Source organism: Hyla sarda, chromosome 4 (genome assembly GCF_029499605.1).
Source record: "Hyla sarda isolate aHylSar1 chromosome 4, aHylSar1.hap1, whole genome shotgun sequence".
Classification (NCBI taxonomy): Eukaryota; Metazoa; Chordata; class Amphibia; order Anura; family Hylidae; genus Hyla; species Hyla sarda.
In genome coordinates, this window is record NC_079192.1 from 168,395,176 (window position 1) to 168,416,132 (window position 20,957).

The 20,957-nt window shown below is 43.2% G+C and overlaps 1 protein-coding gene across 5 annotated transcripts in view; it reads left to right on the forward strand.

Moving 5' to 3' along the window:
- LMAN1L (lectin, mannose binding 1 like) overlaps positions 1-20,957 on the forward strand; it is a 94,725-nt gene that overhangs the window by 41,157 nt on the left and 32,611 nt on the right. For all 5 annotated transcript variants that reach the window (XM_056569295.1, XM_056569296.1, XM_056569293.1 and 2 more), the window contains exons 8-9: positions 7,474-7,591; positions 17,734-17,921. In XM_056569295.1, the coding sequence (XP_056425270.1) occupies positions 7,474-7,591; positions 17,734-17,921 (306 nt within the window). The remainder of the gene's footprint in view (positions 1-7,473; positions 7,592-17,733; positions 17,922-20,957) is intronic.

Consider the following 20,957-nt stretch of genomic DNA (forward strand, 5'->3'; position numbering starts at 1 on the left):
CTGAAGTGGGTGGGGCTGCCACACCTGTGACAGACCTTAGGCTGCCCCTGGTAGAAGACCTGGATCCTATCACGTCCAAGGAAGGCAGCTGACGGAATGTGGGCAACCGTACTCCCTGAACGCTTGAGTTTGACAGAAAACGTCCAGGCCCCGGACCAGATCCCATGCTCATCCAAGTTTTTCTTGGGCATGTCCATCACATCCCCATACCGTCCGAGCCAGGTCATGATGTCATAACAAGAAAGTGACTTGTTACGGGTCAAAACGGTCACCTTCTTGACAGAGTTCTGATGGGAAATCCTGCCAGCCGGGCTCATTCTTCGCCACTTCGTAGTTCGACCAGAAGAGTTCGAGCCTCTCCGGTCGAACGAAACTTACATCAAACTTGGACGAACCGTAGGGGTGAATCAGGGAAAAGATGTCACTCGCCCTGAATTCCATCTGAAGGAGGAGCTCAACCACTTTTGCGCGAGGTGGGCACGCCTCCTCTCCCCTCCTAATCAGACGGACCACATTCCTACGGTTATTGTCCTGCCCGGTGGTCGGGAGGGACCAGACCACCACCCCTTTCCACTCTCGGAAAGCCCCCATACCATGCCTCTCTATCCAGAAAGACAGGTAGACCTCACCCCTCCCCTCTACCTGGATCGACCTGTCGCCCCTACTCAGAGCCTCCAGGAGGCGCTGTTGCAAATGGCCTCCAGAGCCGGACGGAGATGGGGACCCACCTGAACCCCCGGCAGCAACATTGGCATAGCTCCTAGGAGCAGTTACTACCGGGGGGGGGGCAGCAGCCAGACCAGACCAGACCCAGAACCACCTATACCACCATTCACACCACTACTCTCATCTGCTTTATTTCCATCCATACTAGACTTCCCATTCACACCACTACCACTCCCACCAACATTCACTCCAGGGACACTCCCACATACACTGCTCTCATCCACAACACTACTACACCCATCAATCTCACATCCTGCATTCTTTTTCTCACTAATAGATTCCCGGCTGGCTGGGGCTTGTAGTACAGCTGGCTTAAAGGGGTATTCCAGGCAAAACCTTTTTTTATATATATCAACTGGCTCCAGAAAGTTAAACAGATTTGTAAATTACTTCCATAAAAATTTTTTAATCCTTCCAATAGTTATTAGCTTCTGAAGTTTTCTGTCTAACTGCTCAATGATGATGTCACGTCCCAGGAGCTGTGCAGGATGGGAGAATATCCCCATAGGAACTGCACAGCTCCCGGGACGTGAGTCATCAGAGAGCAGTTAGACAGAAAACAACAACTCAACTTCAGAAGCTAATAACTATTAGAAGGATTAAGATTTTTTAATAGAAGTAATTTACAAATCTGTTTAACTTTCCGGAGCCAGTTGATATATCAAAAAAAGTTTTGGCCTGGAATACCCCTTTAACCCCTTAAGAACCAAGGACGTACTGGTACGTCCTTGGTCCTGCTCCCGTGATATAACGCGGGGTTACACGGTAACCCCGCATCATATCACGGCGGGCCCGGCATCATAGTGAAGCCGGGACCCGCCGCTAATAGCGCACAGCGCCGATCACTATTAACCCTTTAGCCGCGCGCTCAGAGCTGAGCCGCGGGGCTAAAAGCGAAAGTAAAAGCTGCCGGTTAACTCAGTGGGCTGTTCGGGATAGCCGCGGCGAAATCGCGGCATCCCGAACAGCTTACAGGACAGCGGGAGGGCCCCTACCTGCCTCCTCGCTGTCCGATCGCCGAATGACTGCTCAGTGCCTGAGATCCAGGCATGAGCAGTCATGCGGCAGAATCATCGATCACTGGTTTCCTATGAGAAACCAGTGATCAATGATAAAGATCAGTGTGTGCAATGTTATAGGTCCCTATGGGGGCTATAACACTGCAAAAAAAAAAGTGAATGAATATCATTTAACCCCTCCCCTATTAAAAGTTTGAATCACAGTGTAAATAAAAATAAAAATAAACATATATGGTATCACCACGTGCGGAAATGTCTGAATTATAAAAATATATCTTTAACTAAACCGCTCGGTCAATGGCGTGCGTGCAAACAAATTCCAAAGTCCAAAATAGTGCATTTTTGTTCACTTTTTATAACATTTAAAAATTTATAAAAAGATCAATAAGTCCTATCAATGCAAAAAGGGTACCGTTAAAAACTTCAGATCACGGCGCAAAAAATGAGCCCTCATACCGTCCCATACACGGAAAAATAAAAAAGTCAAATCAAACCTATATAAGTAGGGTATCATTTTAATCGTATGGACCTACAGAATAAAGATAATGTGTCATTTTTACTGAAAAATGTACTACGTAGAAACGGAAGCCCCCAAAAGTAACAAAATGGCATTTTTTTTTTCAATTTTGTCGCACAATGATTTTTTTTCCGTTTCACCGTAGATTTTTGGGCAAAATGACTGATGTCATTACAAAGTAGAATTGGTGGCGCAAAAAATAAGCAATCATATGGATTTTTAGGTGCAAAATTGAAAGAGTTATGATTTTTTAAAGGCAAGGAGCAAAAAACGAAAATGCAAAAACCGAAAATCCCTCGGTCCTTAAGGGGTTAAGTAAAGACTTTTTTGCTGGCTTAGCTGCTTCTGGGGTCGATGCTGATGGCTTCTTCTCCATGGCTGATGTTACTCCTTGAGTCTGGGGCTGCCCCACCGGGCGCACACCAGCTCCTTCCACAGTGCCAGCACCTGCTCTGCCAGACCGCACGGGCTCTGTGGATGATGCCAATGCCCGGACACTCCCCTCCCTCACAGAGTAGTGCCCCGCAGCGCTCACAGAATACACAGCACTCGAAGGATCGCCCCCCCCCCCGAGCACACAGACCTACCACTCTCTGCCACCAGACACTCCCCCCCCCCCCCCCCCCCTCCTCACAGGGGAGTGCCCCGCAGCGTCTGTAATGCCCACGGTACTTGGGGAACCCCCCCCCCGAGCACATGGTGGCAAAACTCACCTCTGTCACTTGGACATGCTCCCCGCCACCCTGGGGCAGTCCTGTAGTGCCAGGGCTGCCCACCATGAGCCCATCCTGCCAATCCCTACCGGCAGGATGGGTGGCTTTACATTTATTGCGTCCCCAGCCATTTCTGATGCCATGCTGTACCCCCCATGCTGGCTCAGTTCCACCACGGAAACGGGGTCTGGCAGTCTGGGGGGCCCAGCAGCCTGAACCAGCTTTGCAGCTGACCCAGACTGCTGGAAAGGAACAAATATATACTGTACAGATTCTTGGGTCTTTTGCTTCTTAGCTTTCCTCTTCACTGCCACATCATCACATAAATCATCACCAAATGTAAAATTCTGGAGGTGGGCTGGGGACTCCTGCATGACTATAGTCCTCAATAAGCCCCAGCCTCACTCTCCACATCATCAACCTCGCTCTCACTGGAAGGAAGTGCCACCTGGGCTGGTTCAATGTAGCTGTCCTGGGTGGTCTGGATGTCACAGGGAGCAGCCACAGGCACAGCATGTTCCTCCACCCTCTCCTCCTCCTTTTCATCACCACCATCCTCACTTTCTTCACCGCCACTACTCTCCCCATCATCCACCTCCACCTTACCTGGGGATTTCATGGCGGCAAACCGGTCTTTATTCACCAGCTTTTCCCGGAAAAGACTGCTCCCCTCCAGGATCTCGGCTCTCCTCTCCTCCAGCTTTACTATATCAGCCTTCAGGGCTGTGATTTTTATCCTCAGCTCTGGCTTATTCCTCTTGGACGCAGAGTTTGCCAGACTCTGAGTCCCGCGCAGGTCTTCTCTGGCAAACCTTAGCTCCTTACCACACCACTCATATGCGTGCCGTCATGCGGGAACAGAAGGTAGCGCTGGATTCCTTGGGCCCTCTTTCTGCCCACATCTCAATGCTTTTCCTCCTCGCCTTCCTTCCACTGGAATTCTCTGGCTGGTTGACTCATCCAACGCTGCACACTGAACTGGTCTGGGCTGTGTGTAGCAGAGGGAGGGAGGAAGTTCTCCCCTGTATGGCTTCAGACGATGTCACGCCTGCTGGGGAATGCCCCTTCCCTGCCTGTGAATTTGACTGAGACTGAGCAGGAAATACAGAGCAATATCAAGGTAGAAAACGAAAAATTTTTTATAAAAATTATGGTAGGGGTGGTTTATCATGATGGGGGCAGTGAACTGGGAGGACTATAAAATTTAACAAGTTCATGGCAGGTACTCTTTAAGTAACTATAAAAATGAGAAATACTTTTGATTTAGACGCTGACACCTTGCTGTTGTCTGTAAAGAAAGGGAGATTCATCAAAACCTGTCAAGAGGAATAGTTGACAACAGAAGGAAAGGTCAGCTTCTCCTAATCCAAGCGCACGCACGGCAATCTCCACAAATGACAAGCAAGGAAAGGCAGGAACCAGCGCTGTAGAATCTTCAGATTTACTGGAGGTTAAAACACAGAGCAGGATAAGAACACATACTGGCACGCAGAAAAGGCAGTCTGACGAAGGGAAACGCGTCACTGCTTTTTCTGCGTGCCGGTATGTGTTCTTATCCTGCTATGTGTTTTAACCTCCAATAAATCTGAAGATTCTACAGTGCTGGTTCTTGCCTTTCCTTGCAAGAGGAAAAGTTGCCCATAGCAACCAATCAGTGTGCTTCTTTCATTTTAACAAGGTCTCTGCAAAATGAAAGAAGTGATCTGATTGGTGGATATGGGGAACTTTTCCTCAACAACCCATTACCAACTGCTTTTGTTTGATCCTCTCCTCTGTATGCTGCTCATGTATGGTCCTTTCCTCTGTATACCCCTCATGTTTGCCCCTTTTTTCTCTATTCGGGCCTGTGTGCTGTATGGCTGCAGTGGGGTGTACATGAAATGCAGCATGGGGCACACAGTGATCCCACAGGGAGCCATGCCAAGCTGGGTCCGGACTCATATCCGTGCAGGGACCCTGGAAGCGCATCATGCAGCAGCGATGCCAACCATGAGGGGAGACACTGCAGATATCTGAACAGTAGTGTACCACTTGCCCACTGTGCCACATAACAAATACCGTAGTGAATGAGTAAAGGTCCTACGTAAACCCACAATTAGATCAGTTAGCATCCAGCATAAGCTATAGACAATATTTAGAGAATACAGTGCTCGGGATGTGCCAAAACATAACTTTTACTATTTGCAAATAAAAATAAATGATGAAAGGGTGTCCAAGTTAGACTAGAAGAGTCAAATTACGGTCTCACATCACTGACAAACAAGGCACTCACTGGCTTCTGCAGGGCCCAGCCAGCCCAGGGGTGCCACACTCTGGGGGTATGTATAACAACAACCACTCCGGGTGTAAGAACAAATATACAATTAAATACAGCCAATGCGTTTCTACCACCAGGTTTATAGTGGCGTCATCAGGGAGGTATAGCAATGTAGCAGTAAGACCGATTACATCAATATTGTTATAAAGAAAATTACATATAGCAAATAGTGACCAGTGGGACCTGTAAAAAAAATAAAAATAAAAATAAAAAAAGTCTATCCCTCAACCACCTGCAAAAGAAATATAGCTCAGTTTTGAGCTTAAACAGCATAAGGAGAGAGACTGTCCCTAAAGGTCACTGCATATAGGTTTCTTAGCCAAATTGGATCAGGTCACATAGATCCACCTGTAAAAGAAAAAACAGAGGAAACCCATTGAATACTTGGGTCTGTGGAGAAAAATCCATAGAGCTGTACAATGACAGTTCTATGCTGCTCACGGTTAAACTGGTTTTCTAAGCCAGGAAGAAGAACCTGCAATATGCAGGGAGCCGGAGTTGTCCGGCTCACTCGCTGTGTGCAGTGAGAGTCTGACGTCACTTCAGTTCAGACAAGTGGAGTTTTAAAGTGAAAGGCCGAGCTCCTTGCGTGACGCTGCCGGAGGGAGTGAGCAGAATACTAGTGAAGTACTTTGGTAGTACTTTGATACGCAGCAACAGGTGTGTAAATACAAGGTTATGTATGACAGGTAAGAAATCCAAGGTAAACTATACAGTGGATATCTGAAGGCTGGTGCTTTCACTCTAGTGGTAGCATGAGACGGAGTCTACAACCCACACAAGTGACTCAGGAAGTGCAGCTCATTCAGGATGGCACATCAATGCAAGCTGTGGCAAGAAGATTTGCTGTGTCTGTCAGCGTACTGTCCAGAGCATGGACATCAGGAGCCGTGGAGGAGGCCGTAGGAGAGCAACAACTCAGCTGCAGGACCGCTACTACCAGGCACGACAGTGGTCGCATTTGTGGCATCCCTTGACTGGTGCCAGCCGACCAAGCCAGGTCCGAGGGCCGGAGTCTGTCACGGGTAGATAACTGTTAACCAACATGTCTCCAAGACTCTTACCACGCCTGTACGTGATTAGCGGGCAGCTGCCTGTGATATCCTGCAAGTCGGGATCCATCCTTAGTATATCCCAACATTGTGAGATGATATTGCGTATAGGTATGGAAAGTTTATCAAATGTACCTATAAATCTGGCAGGTTGTAGATTCCCTAGATTGTTCATATCAGATTTAGGGACAAGAAGTTCATTCCGTGATCTACTGGATGTCTCTCTAAACGCCTGAGTGAGAATGAATTGGGGATAACCCCTCTCCTGGAATCTCTGTGTCATGACATGAGCCTCCCCAGGCGGGAACAGTTTCTCCTGGGCGGAGGAACTGCCTTTTCGGGATCCCCCTTTTGAGGGACCTGGGTGGTGGCTCTCGCACCTCAGGAGACTGTTAGTAGAAGTGTTTTTTTTTTTTTTTAAGAAGATGGTATTCTGAAGTCTATTATCAACATCAGTAAAGATCTTTATATCCAGAAATGTGAGTTCCCTCTCTTGTGTCTCATAGGAGAAGAACAGTCCTAGATCGGTGCTGGTGCAGGCCATTAACTCCAACGATCTAGGACTGTCCACCCTCTAACCGAAATCTTCCACTTTCCCAACTGTGCGGGCTGGATAGATATAGTGGCTTGGCCAGTTGTGCTCCCGCAAAGGGGGCTGGGTTTGCCAAACAAGTAGGTACACCCCAGATTCTGCAGGCACCACTAGGATAAGGGGATGAGCTTACTGCATACAAATTTATACAGCTAAATGTGTTTTATAACATGACTCCATGGTTGGAAAAAGAAACGTTGCTGCCGAAACATTGCCTATTATGGTAAATGCAATAAATAAAACACAGATTGAACACTACTTCGGGCCTCCATGTGTGCTGTGATCTATGCTTGTACGTTTAACTCTGTGGTTGTTACATAGAGGTAATTTGTTACATTACCTGAATGGGCCCTTCTTAATATCTGGGCCTCTTAATCACTTGATATGGCTGTAGTAAAAACTATGTAAACATTCAACATGTCACTGAATATAATGCTAATATCCATTTACTTTGAACTGGCAATGTGGTTTGAATTTTTGGGTGACCTACTGTTTTATGTTCTTAGTCAATATAAATTTAATTGTGTTTCACCCAAGTCTCCAGGAAGTCAGATCCCAGAGGAGGAGAGGAAAAGGTTTGAGAAAGAATATGAGGAATTTCAAAAGGAACTGGAAAAGAACATGGAAGACTTCCAGAAGAAAAATCCTGTACAAGGTTTAATCTTGATATTTCTTGCTATGCCATATTTTCTTAGCTGATATATAAAGTAAGGATCATGTATCAAATGTGAAATTTACAGTAAGTCTCTAACAAGTTGCCAGACATTTCATATACTGTATGATCTGACTTAGACTAGAGAGTGAAGACTGTGGAGGAGATTTATCAAGCTCCGTTGTAGATAATTTTTTTTTGCGTTTAAATTTTTTTTATTTTTGCTTATTCCAAAGCACATTTCTGAAATCTGCTCACGTAGTAATTTTTTTTTTTTTTACTTTGTAGTGGTTATGTATTTATCAAATGTGATAGTTGCTATTTATGAAGAAAAAAAAGTTGCATATGTATTCCAGGTCCAACCTGGCTTACAGAAAGTGCATAAGTTGCCGAAAAGGACATGAACGCCCACTTTAACAACTGTTCTTGTTCTGCATCATGAAACAAAGCTACATTAATGTTAATGTTCATTATAGAAAAAAATAATATATAACTATTAACTCTTAATTTTAAGGCTGACACAGCTGCACACCTTGTTAATTTTTGGACACGAACATGCTGGTGTACCCACTAAATTTTAAAATTAATGTTGTGTTAAAATAGAATAATGCACAAAATAATTGTGTAAGAATTTTTACTGACGACATAAATAACCCAGATATGGCACAAAAATTTCTCCTTAAGGACGCAGGGCTTACCTGTACGCCCTGAGTCCGCTCCCATTCTATAACGCAGGGCCTCTAACAATGGCCGGGACCCGTGGCTAATAGCGTGCGACACTGACTGCGGTGCCGTGCGCCATTAACCCTTTAGACGCAGAATTCAAAGTTGATCGCCACATCTAGAGTGAAAGTAAACTGCTCCCGCAGCAAAATCGCGGCATCCTGAACAGCTGGCAGACACAAGGAGGGTCCCTACCTTTCTCCTGCATCGCAGATCGACGAATAACTGCTCAGTGCCTGAGAACCAGGCGTAAGCAGTCACGTGGCAGAATCATTGATCAATGTTATCCCAAGAGATAACAAAGATCGATGTAAAAGATCAGTTAGTGCAGTATTATAGCCACAAGAGGGGGCTATAACACTGCAAAAAAAAAGTGAAATTTTATTTTTTAATAAAGATCATTTAACCACTTCCCTAATAAAAGTTTGAATCACCCGCCCCCCCCCTCCCTTTTCCCATAAAAAACAAAACAAAAAAACTGTAAAAAATAAACATATGGGGTATCGCCGCATGCGGAAATGTTTAAAATTATAATTATAAAAATATATTGTTAATTAAACCTCACGGCCATTGGCGTATGCACAGAAAAATTCCAAAGTTCAAAATAGTGTATTTTTAGTCACTTTTTATATCATGAAAGAATGAATAATAAGCTATCAAATTGTCCAATCAGTACAAAAATGGTACTGCTAAAAACTTCAGATCACATCGCAAAAAATTAGCCCATTTTGCAGAAGTATGACAAAATCAAACCTATATAAATAGGGTATCATTTTAATCGTATGAATCTACAGAATAAAGAAAAGGTGTCATTTTTACCCCAAAATTTACTTCATAGAAACGGAAGCCCCCAAAAATTACAAAATGGTGTTTTTTTCTTCAATTTTGTTGCACCGATTTTTTTTTCCTGTTTTACCGTAGATTTTTGGGTAAAATGAATGATGTCATTACAAAGTAGAATTGGTGGCACAAAAAATAAGCTATCATGTGGATTTTTAGGTGCAAAATTGAAAGAATTATTTTTATTTTTTTAAAGGTAAGAAGGAGAAAACCAAAGTGCAAAAACGGTAAAACCCTCAGTCCTTAAGGGGTTCAAAACATTCATAGTAATACAGCATCATGCACATTTTGGGGTGGGTAACGTACCGAGAAGTTTTTTTGGCTTCACTATTGTTTGTGCCTGTTGGTACTGCGCTGTCTTCCATCCTGACGTAAACCTCAGCGCAGCGACGCAAGACTCCGCCCACCAATGTCACAAAATGCAGGCTCAAAATGAAACAAAAAAGCCTCCAGGAGTACGGATATTCATGGTGTGGATATTCATGGTATATTTTTAATATTTTATTATTTCTGAGGAAGGTGGGTGGGTTGTTGCGGGACAGTTGGAGTGCAGCTATTTAGTGCCAGGCAGGCGAGTCAGGGTGTCACCCGGTGTACTCCCTGTATGTAAAAACTAGCAAAAAGAACAAAAAACATATACCACACAATACGTTACTAATAGACTTCTGTGGGGTGAAAAAATAGTATTTTTATATTTGAAAAGTATATTTGAAAACAAAAAAACAAACCTGTCAATATTTATCACAGCATCTGCAGCATTATCGGGGCTCTGGGGGACTCATCTGCCTAACTGCTGGGGTCCGATGAGTCAACATGGCTGCTGGAGCTCTGCTTACCAGCTCTTGGACGACTCCAGAGATGAGCTTCATGATCTTCTCTGATTTGCCTTCCAGCAGACCAGAGAAGTAGATTGTGGATATTACTCATGAGTGCTATGCCTATACATTGCACTGAACAGTAATAGCAATCTAGTGATTGCTATAATTAGTCCCCTATGGGTATATTTAAAAAAATCATAAGTTAGTAAAATAAAATAAAAAAATATTTTTTTTATGTGACTAAGCCCCTCCCTCAAACAAAAATGAAAATTCCCTCTTTTTACAAAAAAGCCCTCCAGATGTTACAAAACTGCAAATCCCAGCATGCCCAAACAGCTGTCTCGGCATGCTGGGAGTTGTAGTTGCGTACCTCCAGCTGTTGCATAACTACATCTCCCAGCATGCCCTTCAGCGATGGATGCATACTGGTTGGAAAACCTTCAGTTAGGTTTTGTTACCTAACTCAGTATTTTCCAAACTGAAGGTTTTCCAACCAGTGTGCCTTCAGCTGTTGCAAAAGTACAACTCCTAGCATGCACGGCCTGTCAGTAATGCTGGGAGTTGTAGTTTTGAAACAGCTGAATGTGCGCCCCCCCCCCATGTGAACGGACAGGGTACATTCACACAGGCAGGTTTACAGTGAGTTTCCTGCTTCAAGTTTGGGCAGCGCAAACTCCTAGCGAGAAACTCACCGTAACACGACAGTGCGAATGTACCCTAAAAACAATACAATACACTACACTAACACTTAATAAAGGGTAAAACACTACATATACACCCCCTTACACTGTCCCCCCCAATAAAAATAAAAAACTTATTGTACGGCAGTGTTTCCAAAACGGAGCCTCCAGCTGTTGCAAAACAACAACTCCCAGTATTTCTGGATACCCACTGACTGTCCAGGCATGCTGGGAGTTTAGCAACAGCTGGAGGCACCCTGTTTGGGAATCACTGGTGTAGAATACCCCTATGTCCACCCCTATGCAATCCCTAATGTAGTCCTCAAATGCGCATGGCGCTCTCTCACTTCGGAGCCCTGTCGTATTTCAAGGAAACAGTTTAGGGCTACATATGGGGTATTTCCGTACTCGGGAGAAAGTGCGCTACAAATTTTGTGGGGCTTTTTCTCCTTTTACCCCTGATGAAAAGGAAAAGTTGGGGCTACACCAGCCTGTTAGTGTAAGAAAAATAAAAAATGTTACACTAACATGCTGGTGTTGCCCCATACTTTTTATTTTCACAAGCGGTAAAAGGAAAAAAAGACCCCCAAAATTTGTAACACAATTTATCCTGAGTACGGTAATACCCCATATGTGGGCGCAAAATGCTCTGTGGGCGCGCAACAAGGCTCAGGAGTGAGAGCGAACCATGTACATTTGAGGCTTAAATTGGTGATTTGCACATGGGTGGCTGATTTGACAGCGGTTCTGACATAAACGCAAATAAATACCCACATGTGACCCCATTTTGGAAACTACACCCCTCACGGAATGTAACAAGGGGTATAGTGAGCCTTAAAGGGGTATTCCAGGCAGAAACTTTTTTATATATATCAACTGGCTCCAGAAAGTTAAACCGATTTGTAAATTACTTCTATAAAAAAAATCTTAATCCTTTCAGTACTTATAAGCTTTTGAAGTTAAGGTTGTTCTTTTCTGTCTAAGTGCTCTCTGATGACATCTGTCTCGGGAAACGCCCAGTTTAGAAGAGGTTTGCTATGGGGATTTGCTTCTAAACTGGGCGTTTCCCGAGACAGGTGTCATCAGAGAGGACTTAGACAGAAAAGAACAACTTTAACTTCAGAAGCTCATAAGTACTGAAAGGATTAAGATTTTAATAGAAGTAATTTACAAAACTTTCTGGAGCCAGTTGATATATATAAAAAAGTTTCTGCCTGGAATACCCTTAACACCCCTCAGGTGTTTGCCGAATTTTCATTAAAGTTGGATGGGAAAATGACAAGGGAAAATAGGAAAAATGCCCCCAAAATTTGTAACCCCATTTCTTCTAATTAAGAAAATACCCCATATGTGGATGTAAAGTGCTCTGCGGGCAAACTACAATGCTCAGAAGAGAAGGAGCGCCATTGGGATTTGGAAGAGAAAATTTGTCAAGAATTGAAGGCCACGTTTGTTTACAAATCCCCCATAGTGCCAGAACAATGGACCTCCCACATGTGACCCCATTTTGGAAACTACACCCCATTTTGGAAACTACATGTAATGTAATAAGGGGTACAGTGAGCATTTATGCCCCACAGGTGTCTGACAGATTTTTGGAACAGTGGTCCATGAAAATGAAAAATGTAATTTTTCATTTCCACAGCCCACTGTTCCAAAGATCTGTCAAACGCCAGTGGGGTGTAAATACTCACTGCACCCCTTATTAAATTCTGTGAGGGGTGTAGTTTCCAAAATGGGGTCACGTGTGGGGGTCCACTGTTCTCGCTCCACGGGGGCTTTGTAAATGCCCATGGCCCCTGACTTCCATTCCAAACAAATTCTCTTTCCAAAAGCTCAATGGCGCTCCTCCTCTTCTGAGCATTGTAGTGCGCCAGTAGAGCACTTGACATCCACACATGGGGTATTTCCATACTCAGAAGAGATGGGGTTACAAATTTTGGGGGGCATTTTCTCCCATTACCTTTTGTAAAAATTGTGAATTTGGGGAAAAAACTGCACTTTAGTGAAAATGTTTTTTTTCATTTACACATCCGATTTTAATGAAAAGTCATCAAATACCTGTGCGGTGTTAAGACTAACTGGACCCCTTTTTACGTGCCTTGAGTGGTTTAGTTTCCAAAATGGTATGCCATGTGGAGTTTTCTGCTGTTCTGGCACCATAGGGGCTTCCTAAATGTGACATGCCCCCCAAAAACTATTTCAGCTAAATTCCCTCTCCAAAATCCCATTGTTGCTCCTTCCCATCTGAGCCCTCTACTGCGCCCTCCGAACACTTGACATACACATATGAGGTATCTCCTTACTCGAGAGAAATTGGGTTACAAATTTTGGGGGGCTTTTTTTCCTATTTCCACTTGTAAAAATTCAAAAACTGGGTCTACAAGAACATGCGAGTGTAAAAAATTAAGATTTTGAATTTTCTCCTTCACTTTGCTGCTATTCCTGTGAAACACCTAAAGGGTTAACACACATACTGAATGTAATTTTGGATACTTTGAGGGGTGCAGTTTTTATAATGGGGTCATTTGTGGGGTATTTCTAATATGAAGGCCCTTCAAATCCACTTCAAAACTGAACTGGTCCCTGAAAAATTCTGATTTTGAAATTTTATTGTAAAATTGCTGCTGAACTTTGAAGCTCTCTGATGTCTTCCAAAAGTAAAAACATGTCAACTTTATGATGCAAACGTAAAGTAGACATATTGTATATGTGAATCAATATATAATTTATTTGGAATATCCATTTTCCTTATAAGCAGATAGCTTTAACGTAAAAAAAAATGCAAAATGTAAAATTTTTTCATCAAATTTTGGAATTTTTCACCAAGAAATGATGCAAGTATCGACAAAATGTTACGACTAACATAAAGTAGAATATATCAATAAAAAACATTCTCTGAATCAGAATGAAAAGTAAAAGCATGCCAGAGTTATTAATGTTTAAAGTGACAGTGGTCAGATGTTCAAAAAATGGCCGTGTCCTTAAAAGGGGTACTCCGGTGGTCAACGTGTTTTTCCGTTTGTGACTTACCCTATGTTTTGTTTCATTTCTATTCTTGTTGTTTAGCCTACTCTATTTCCATTCTTAGTTGTCTTTTTATCCCCACTTTGTTTTCCTATCTTTCCTTCTATTTCCTGTTTCTTGCTGTGCTGAAAACTACAAATCCCGGCATGCCACATGCCTTGCTGGTTTGGGGCAGCTCCTTTTTTTTTTTTTTTTTGTTCCGCCCTTTACCCATCCTACTATTTTCCTGGGTCGGCCCCCTTATATACAGCACACTAATATAAATCAGCCTTGGTTGGGATACACTGGCATACACACACAAAAGGGACTACAATTCCCAGCATGTGTCATTCAGGAGTCTTCAGTCTGTGGCATAACACCAGCATGCTGCCTCTGTAGTCTCCTGGGGGGTTGTAATTCACCACACATCTATAGGGCATACACCAGTGTTACCCAACCAGGGTGCCTCCTGGTGTTGCAAAACTACAACTCCCAGCATGCCCTGACAGCCTTTGGGCATGCTAGGAGTTGTAGTTTTGCAACAGCTGGAGGCACACTGGTTGGGAAACACTGGTGTAACGTGATGTGTATGCTGAATAGGCTAGAACAGTGTTTCCCAACCAGTGTGCCTCCAGCTGTTGCAAATCTATAACTCCCAGCATGCCCAAAGTCTGTCAGGGCATGCTGGTAGTTGTAGTTTTCAACAGCTGGAGGCACACTGGTTTGTAAACACTAGCATACACACACACGACAGGGACTACAACTGCCAGCATGTGTCATTCAGGAGTCCCCCCTCCCCCTTCACACATAGAGATCATTCCCAGTATGAGGTTAATTCCCCTGCAGTCCAAACATCCCCAGCCTGTGCACCTTCTCATCCTCCCCTTCAGATAACACTTATCTTCTCTGTGAGGTCCTTCTCCTGTGCAGACCTACGTCCTTAGAATACAGAGCAGGGGGGAGGGGAGGTGAGGAGCTGTGTACTCAGCTGGATGAGATGAGGGGGCGTGGCTTATTTCTCTCATGCAGACAAAAAAAAAAAAGCTGCAACATCTTGTCCACAACAGACTAAGAACTGTGGACAACAGTAAAAGAAAACCCTCTGAACTACAGAACTTCCTGCCCAACAAACAGGTAAGAAAAACACACACATGCTGCCAAAACATATAACACATGTATATTGCAAAAAAACAAAACTTACAAAGAAGATGCCATATAGTCAAAAAAATTTACCGCCGGAGTACCCCTTTAAGGTGAAAATGGGCTGGGTCCTTAAGGGGTTAAAGGGGTACTCTGATGGAAAACTTTTTTTTTTTTATCAACTGGTGCCAGAAAGCTAAACAGATTTGTAACTTACTTATATTAAAAAAATCTTAATCCTTCCAGTACTTATTAGCTGCTGAATACTACAGAGGAAATAATTTTCTTTTTGGAACACAGAGCTCTCTGCTGACATCATGACCACAGTGCTCTCTGCTGACATCTCTGTCCATTTTAAGAACTGTCCAGAGTAGGAGAAAATCCCCATAGCAAACATATGCTGCTCTGGACAGTTCCTAAAATGGACAGATGTCATCAGAGAGAACTGTGTTCCAAAAAGAAAATAATTTCTTCTGTAGTATTCAGCAGCTAATAAGTACTGGAAGGATTAAGATTTTTTTTTTATAAAAGTAATTTACAAATCTGTTTAACTTTCTGGCACCAGTTGATAAAAAAAAAAAAAAAAAAAAAAAAAAAGTTTTCCACCGGAGTATGCCTTTAAAGGGGTTAAGCAAAAAATTGTAGGTGTAAAATTACCTTTGACATACTTCAGAGTTACCAGATTCATAAATCCGTCTGAGACATCTTGATTGGTAAATCTGGGCTTGTATGTTCTGGCCTTCTTGGAAAAATGATGTGCTTTTAGATCCTCATGTACTGTAAGTACCTTTGTGAAGCCTTACTCTTCAGAACCCTGCTCTGAGATTACATAACTGCATAGAACACACTTCCCCTTCTATAACCTAGAGCCCTCTCCCCCCTTTTCCCCAGTAAAGACAGACCCCATTTTCCATTTTAACTGGGCTGGGTGGTGGTCACAGCTCAAATTTTATTGTAATAATAACAATATATTAACCATATAAAACTGCATTGCAGTTAACTTTAACATCAGTTTAACCTAAGTATTCGTATAGCTTTTACCGAATCGGTATGCCGGCCGCCGGACTCCCGGCGGGCATGTGCGCCATCGGCCCCTTTTCCTCCAACCCCTCTCTCACCAGGCCAGCTGTGACTTAAAGGGGTTATCCAGGAAAAAACTTTTTTTTATATATCAACTGGCTCCAGAAAGTTAAACAGATTTGTAAATTGCTTCTATTAAAAAAATCTTAACTTCAGAAGCTCATAAGTACTGAAAGGATTAAGATTGTTCTTTTCTGTCTAAGTGCTCTCTGATGACACGTGTCTCAGGAAACGCCCAGTTTAGAAGCAAATCCCCATAGCAAACCTCTTCTAAACTGGGCGGTTCCCGAGACACGTGTCATCAGAGAGCACATAGACAGAAAAGAACAACCTTAACTTCAGAAACTCATAAGTACTGAAAGGATTAAGATTTTTTAATAGAAGTCATTTACAAATCTGTTTAACTTTCTGGAGCCAGTTGATATTAAAAAAATTTTTTTTTACTGGATAACTCCTTCAAGAAACAGACAAGTACAAAGAGAAAAAGCTAAATCGACAGCATGCAAGCCAATCAACACCAGAGAGCGTTAACAAAGACAACAATTTTTTTTTTTTGCAAAACCACTCCGTCCACTATAAAATTAATGTTTTTTTTTATTTTGTTTTTGTAACACTTTTAAAAATTATTATTATTATTATTTTTTTTTTTTTAAAGGGGTAACAAAGACCAACGCGCCCTACAACCAGGAGCGAGGCCAAAAATAAATAACAAAAAACAAACAAGGGGAGGGCGGGCGGGACAATTACCTTCTCCCAGCGCTGGTGAGTCCCAAAAGGAAGCACCAGGGGGAGGGATGAACCAGATATACCCCAGGGCGTATCCCACATATCCCCGCCTACCCCCCAAGAGGGAAAGGGGAAGAGGGGGAAACTAACATTGGGCTCCTTAACCCTTTGGTCCCTGCAGTCAGGGTTACCTATCCATATACCGGCAGGTAACCACCAGAATGGAGTGTGCATGCAGCTTGCAAAGGCATGACGCTACCAAGTACCATAGAAATCACAGAATTGCCAATCTGGAACAAAAACTGCAGTGATTTGCCTATAGCAACCAATCACAACTCAGCTGTCATTTTCTCAGTGCTCCTTAAAACATGAAAGCAGAGCTGTAAATGGTTGCAGTGGGATTATGTTTTAGAACTTTTGAGCGGCACATATTAAGATATATAGATACACTGAAAGGCCTCTTTATTATAGACACACATCTAGTAGCATGTTGGATTCCCTTTGCCCTTCAAAACTGTATTGTTTTATTGTGGCCTTTTGGTCCACGTGGACAGGATAGCTTCTTGCAGTTGCCACATATTAAATGGATCATGCTGACTTGTTCTGTACAGCCTTCTTTACCCCGTGCCAAGGATGATCTATAAGACTAAGATCTGAGGGCCGTGAAGGTCAGGAAATCAAGAAGAACTCCTGGAGCCATTCTGTGACTATATGACACTTATGGCACGGTGCATATGTCCATCACCACATGGGAATGATAATTTGTGCCTTTAGACATGTTAACCGGAGAGACATGTTAACTGGAGTGGAGAAGTATTCAATCCAGCACTTTTCATTAAAAGTAGTTACTTTAGTCATATTTGTAAAAAAAAAAGAAAAGAAAAAAAATGGCAACCACCACATTACTGTGCCAAGATAACCTTGATCTTGACGTGTTTTGTGCTTGACAAAGTGCACTCATGCGCACGAAACGAATCAAGATCGCGGTTTGGTACTCCTCCATAAGGAGCGCTGTGTGGCCTGCAGTATTCTATACAACCTAACTGTATCCTTGCATGTGAGGCACTAGAATACTGTCTGACCTTCCTTCTCCATAACCTTACTTCTACCTTTTGTTGTTCTTCATGGTCAGATGAGGATCGCTTTGAATCTGACAGTCAACGGGAACTAGAGATGATACTTCTTGGACAGTCTCGGTTGCTGGAGGAGGTGCGAGTACTGAAAACCAGAATGAACATGACTGTAGAGGAACAGATTAGACACAGAGATATTTTAAGTCACTCTAAAGCCAATGAGACCACCACTGTAAGCCTGGAGCATGTGAGTATGACAGAATTTACAGTATTATGTATTCCTATAATAATTTCTACATCTGGTTCCTACTGTAGTTTTATATATGTATATATAACCTGTATAGAGCTTGTCAGGTAAACACAGAACAACAGACTGCCTGTAAAGGGAAACTCTTTGCAACTGTGTTGGGATTATGAGGTGCCCCCTCCCATTCACTTACTCATTCATTCATTACTTAGATGCTGTGGTCTTAAACCGCTTATGACTTCATGGATTAAGGGCTTAGAGAAAGGGTTTTCTGTATTTGTTTCCATTTTTTTTTTCCAGCAAGATAAGTGTAACCACTGTCATGTATGTGCTGCTTGTGTTGTGAGACATGTAATTAATCCTAAAACATGTGTGGTGTCAGGGTGTGAGGTGCAGGGTAGATGCAGGGTAGATGTTATGGCCCATGGGGCAGATGGTATTAACCCCTTCTTGTTGTGACGCCAGGGCGTGGTTTAGCCTTAACCACTCGAAGGTAATACCGCTGATGCTGGGTTAGGCAGGGGCAATGAAGACACCAACGCCAGATTAAGGATAACGGCAGCTTTACTGATTATAGACAGGTGATATAGTCTTTGCAGTACAGCCAAATATCCCAGGGAGGTGACCAGTGACACAGGGGCGACCTGGCAGGCTTGCTGGGACTTGCACTAGTTAGATTGACTTTAGTGTAAGCCACGGTGACTACAGATGGACTTGACAGAGATGGTGACTGACAATAAGATGACTTGACTTATTGATGGCTGCAGGACTTTAGGCTTGAGGCCTCCAATGCTCTGGACACAGACACTGAGATGACTGCACTGGACCTCATCATACAGCAGAATTGTTATGTAGGGGGGGCTGTGCAAGGAGCCCATAGGTCACTTGGGGGGGGGGGGGGGGGGTCACCTGGTCACTGGAGCCCTCTTGGCAACAATCATGTGGTACAAACACTTAAAGCAATACTACACATATAACTTACAACTTATATATATATGGGGGGACACCTCTGCAGGAGTACCCTGAGGACATGCAGGGACTCTGCCTGACAGGGCAGAAGGACAGTATGGAGCCACATCCCGTACTGGGACATCACAAACTGCCACACTTAAATGAAGTCGCCCTCGACGCCCAGTCCTGGGGGGCAGAATAGCTGAATTGCCATGGGCCACCTTGCCATTCAACAAGATGTTTTTTTTTAACAGTGGTATGACCTCTCTGAGCGATCCATAAACCATAGTCGGGGACTTCGACAGTCTGCTGAAGTCAGATTGTGCCACAGTGACAACTCTTAGCCCATCCTATCATGCTGCTATGGGCCTCTTTAAAGCTACTCTCTTCCACCACCAATACCCTCTGTGCTGGAGTAGAAAATGGCATTGGTCGACCCTCCAATTTTTTGGATTGACGAAAGAACAGTTAGGCCCAAGACAGGGCAATCTAGATAAGAAATTTCTCTGTGAAGAGGCCAAGTGGATCTATAGACTCAGAGCCATGTCTCCCCTGGGTCTAAATGAGGGGCTCACATTTACCCCTTTTATCTAAATGAGGGGTTCACACTCATCCCCTTTTATGCAATGAATTTTTTCACTTGTCATAACAAGATGCATTTTTTCAAATCAATTAATTTCAGATTATTTCGCACCTTTGCCTTCTGAGGCCAGAGTAAATACAAGGGGAATCTGCCTGACTCAACTGTAGCTCCCTAATAAGGATTGAATCTCTTCAATCCATATTGCCACATTGCAGGCCAATTAGGGCATCAAGTACTAGAATGTGGAGAACTGAAAGCTCTCCGCTCTAATACCTTAACTTGATGAGTATAAGTACGCATATCACACAACACTTTTACATAGTGGACATTTGAGAGAAAAAATTAGCCCAGCCTAAAATAATTCCTTGGAGCGTTTAATATATAATACATAATATCGTTAATCAATATCTATCTGGTCCATTGCACTAACCATTCCTACCAATATGTCAACAATAATGATAAGATCCAGGCCCTTAGAATTAGGGATAAAGTAGATGTAGCATAAATGGGGCTGATTTGCCATCCTATTCATTAGGCTCATGAACTCATCATTCTTAGAAGAATGAAATCATAACTAAAGAGCTTCCAGGAATAACTGTATTACAAGCAATTACTATTCAAGACACAGGACTCACCTTATGAATAAACATCTTCACAAAAACAAAACTGATACCAAAAAGTTCCCAGTAAATATTTTATTAATGTGTGACCGAGCTACAATACTTACCTGCCATGACTAAGTTCTTGCGCATCTATACTGTGCATCTATGTTTTCACCTAAGTCCCGGCGTATCTATGTTTTCAACTTAGTCCCGGCGCACAGCTCCGTGCGCAGCCGGAAGTATGAGAGAGCTCGGTATGGATCGCACAGGCGCACTGTGAAGATCTACGGGTTCGGCAAATTTCTACAAACTATTAGCGCAGCACGTCACGACCGGATGTGACACCCAGCAGAAGTCACGGAGTTCCATCAATCAGGACCTTTGATGTGATTGGTCTTATATGGTTGCCAATCATAGAACAATACCTCAGATTGGGAGAATGCAACCCTGGCTTTGATAGGCTGTTTGTTCGTATGTTTCTATTGATGAATAAATGCATCAATCAGGTTGAGTCTTGTTTCATTGGCTTATTCCCCAATACAGCTTCCTGTGACCTCAGAAAGGGAGGTGATAGGAACCCCCGCCAAGGCAATTTTTACTCAGTGCCCGTCTGCCTCTTGACAACGTTACTGAGGTAGCGAAACATGTTGAGGGGGGCTATTTAAGTTTTAACACATACGCCCTGTCCTGAGCTTCTCATTCAGTGCAGGTGTTACTGCAGGCACCTTGCATGATCCTATGAATTCACCATACGAGACCGGATGGTCAAATCATTGTAATCAGATCAGGATGGAACGAATGAATCTTTTAACTTAGTATTTTGTGTGAAAATATCAATAAAGATTGCACTTTTAACTAGGGTGTATGGGAAAGAAAAGTTTTTTTTAAGGGTAACCTTAT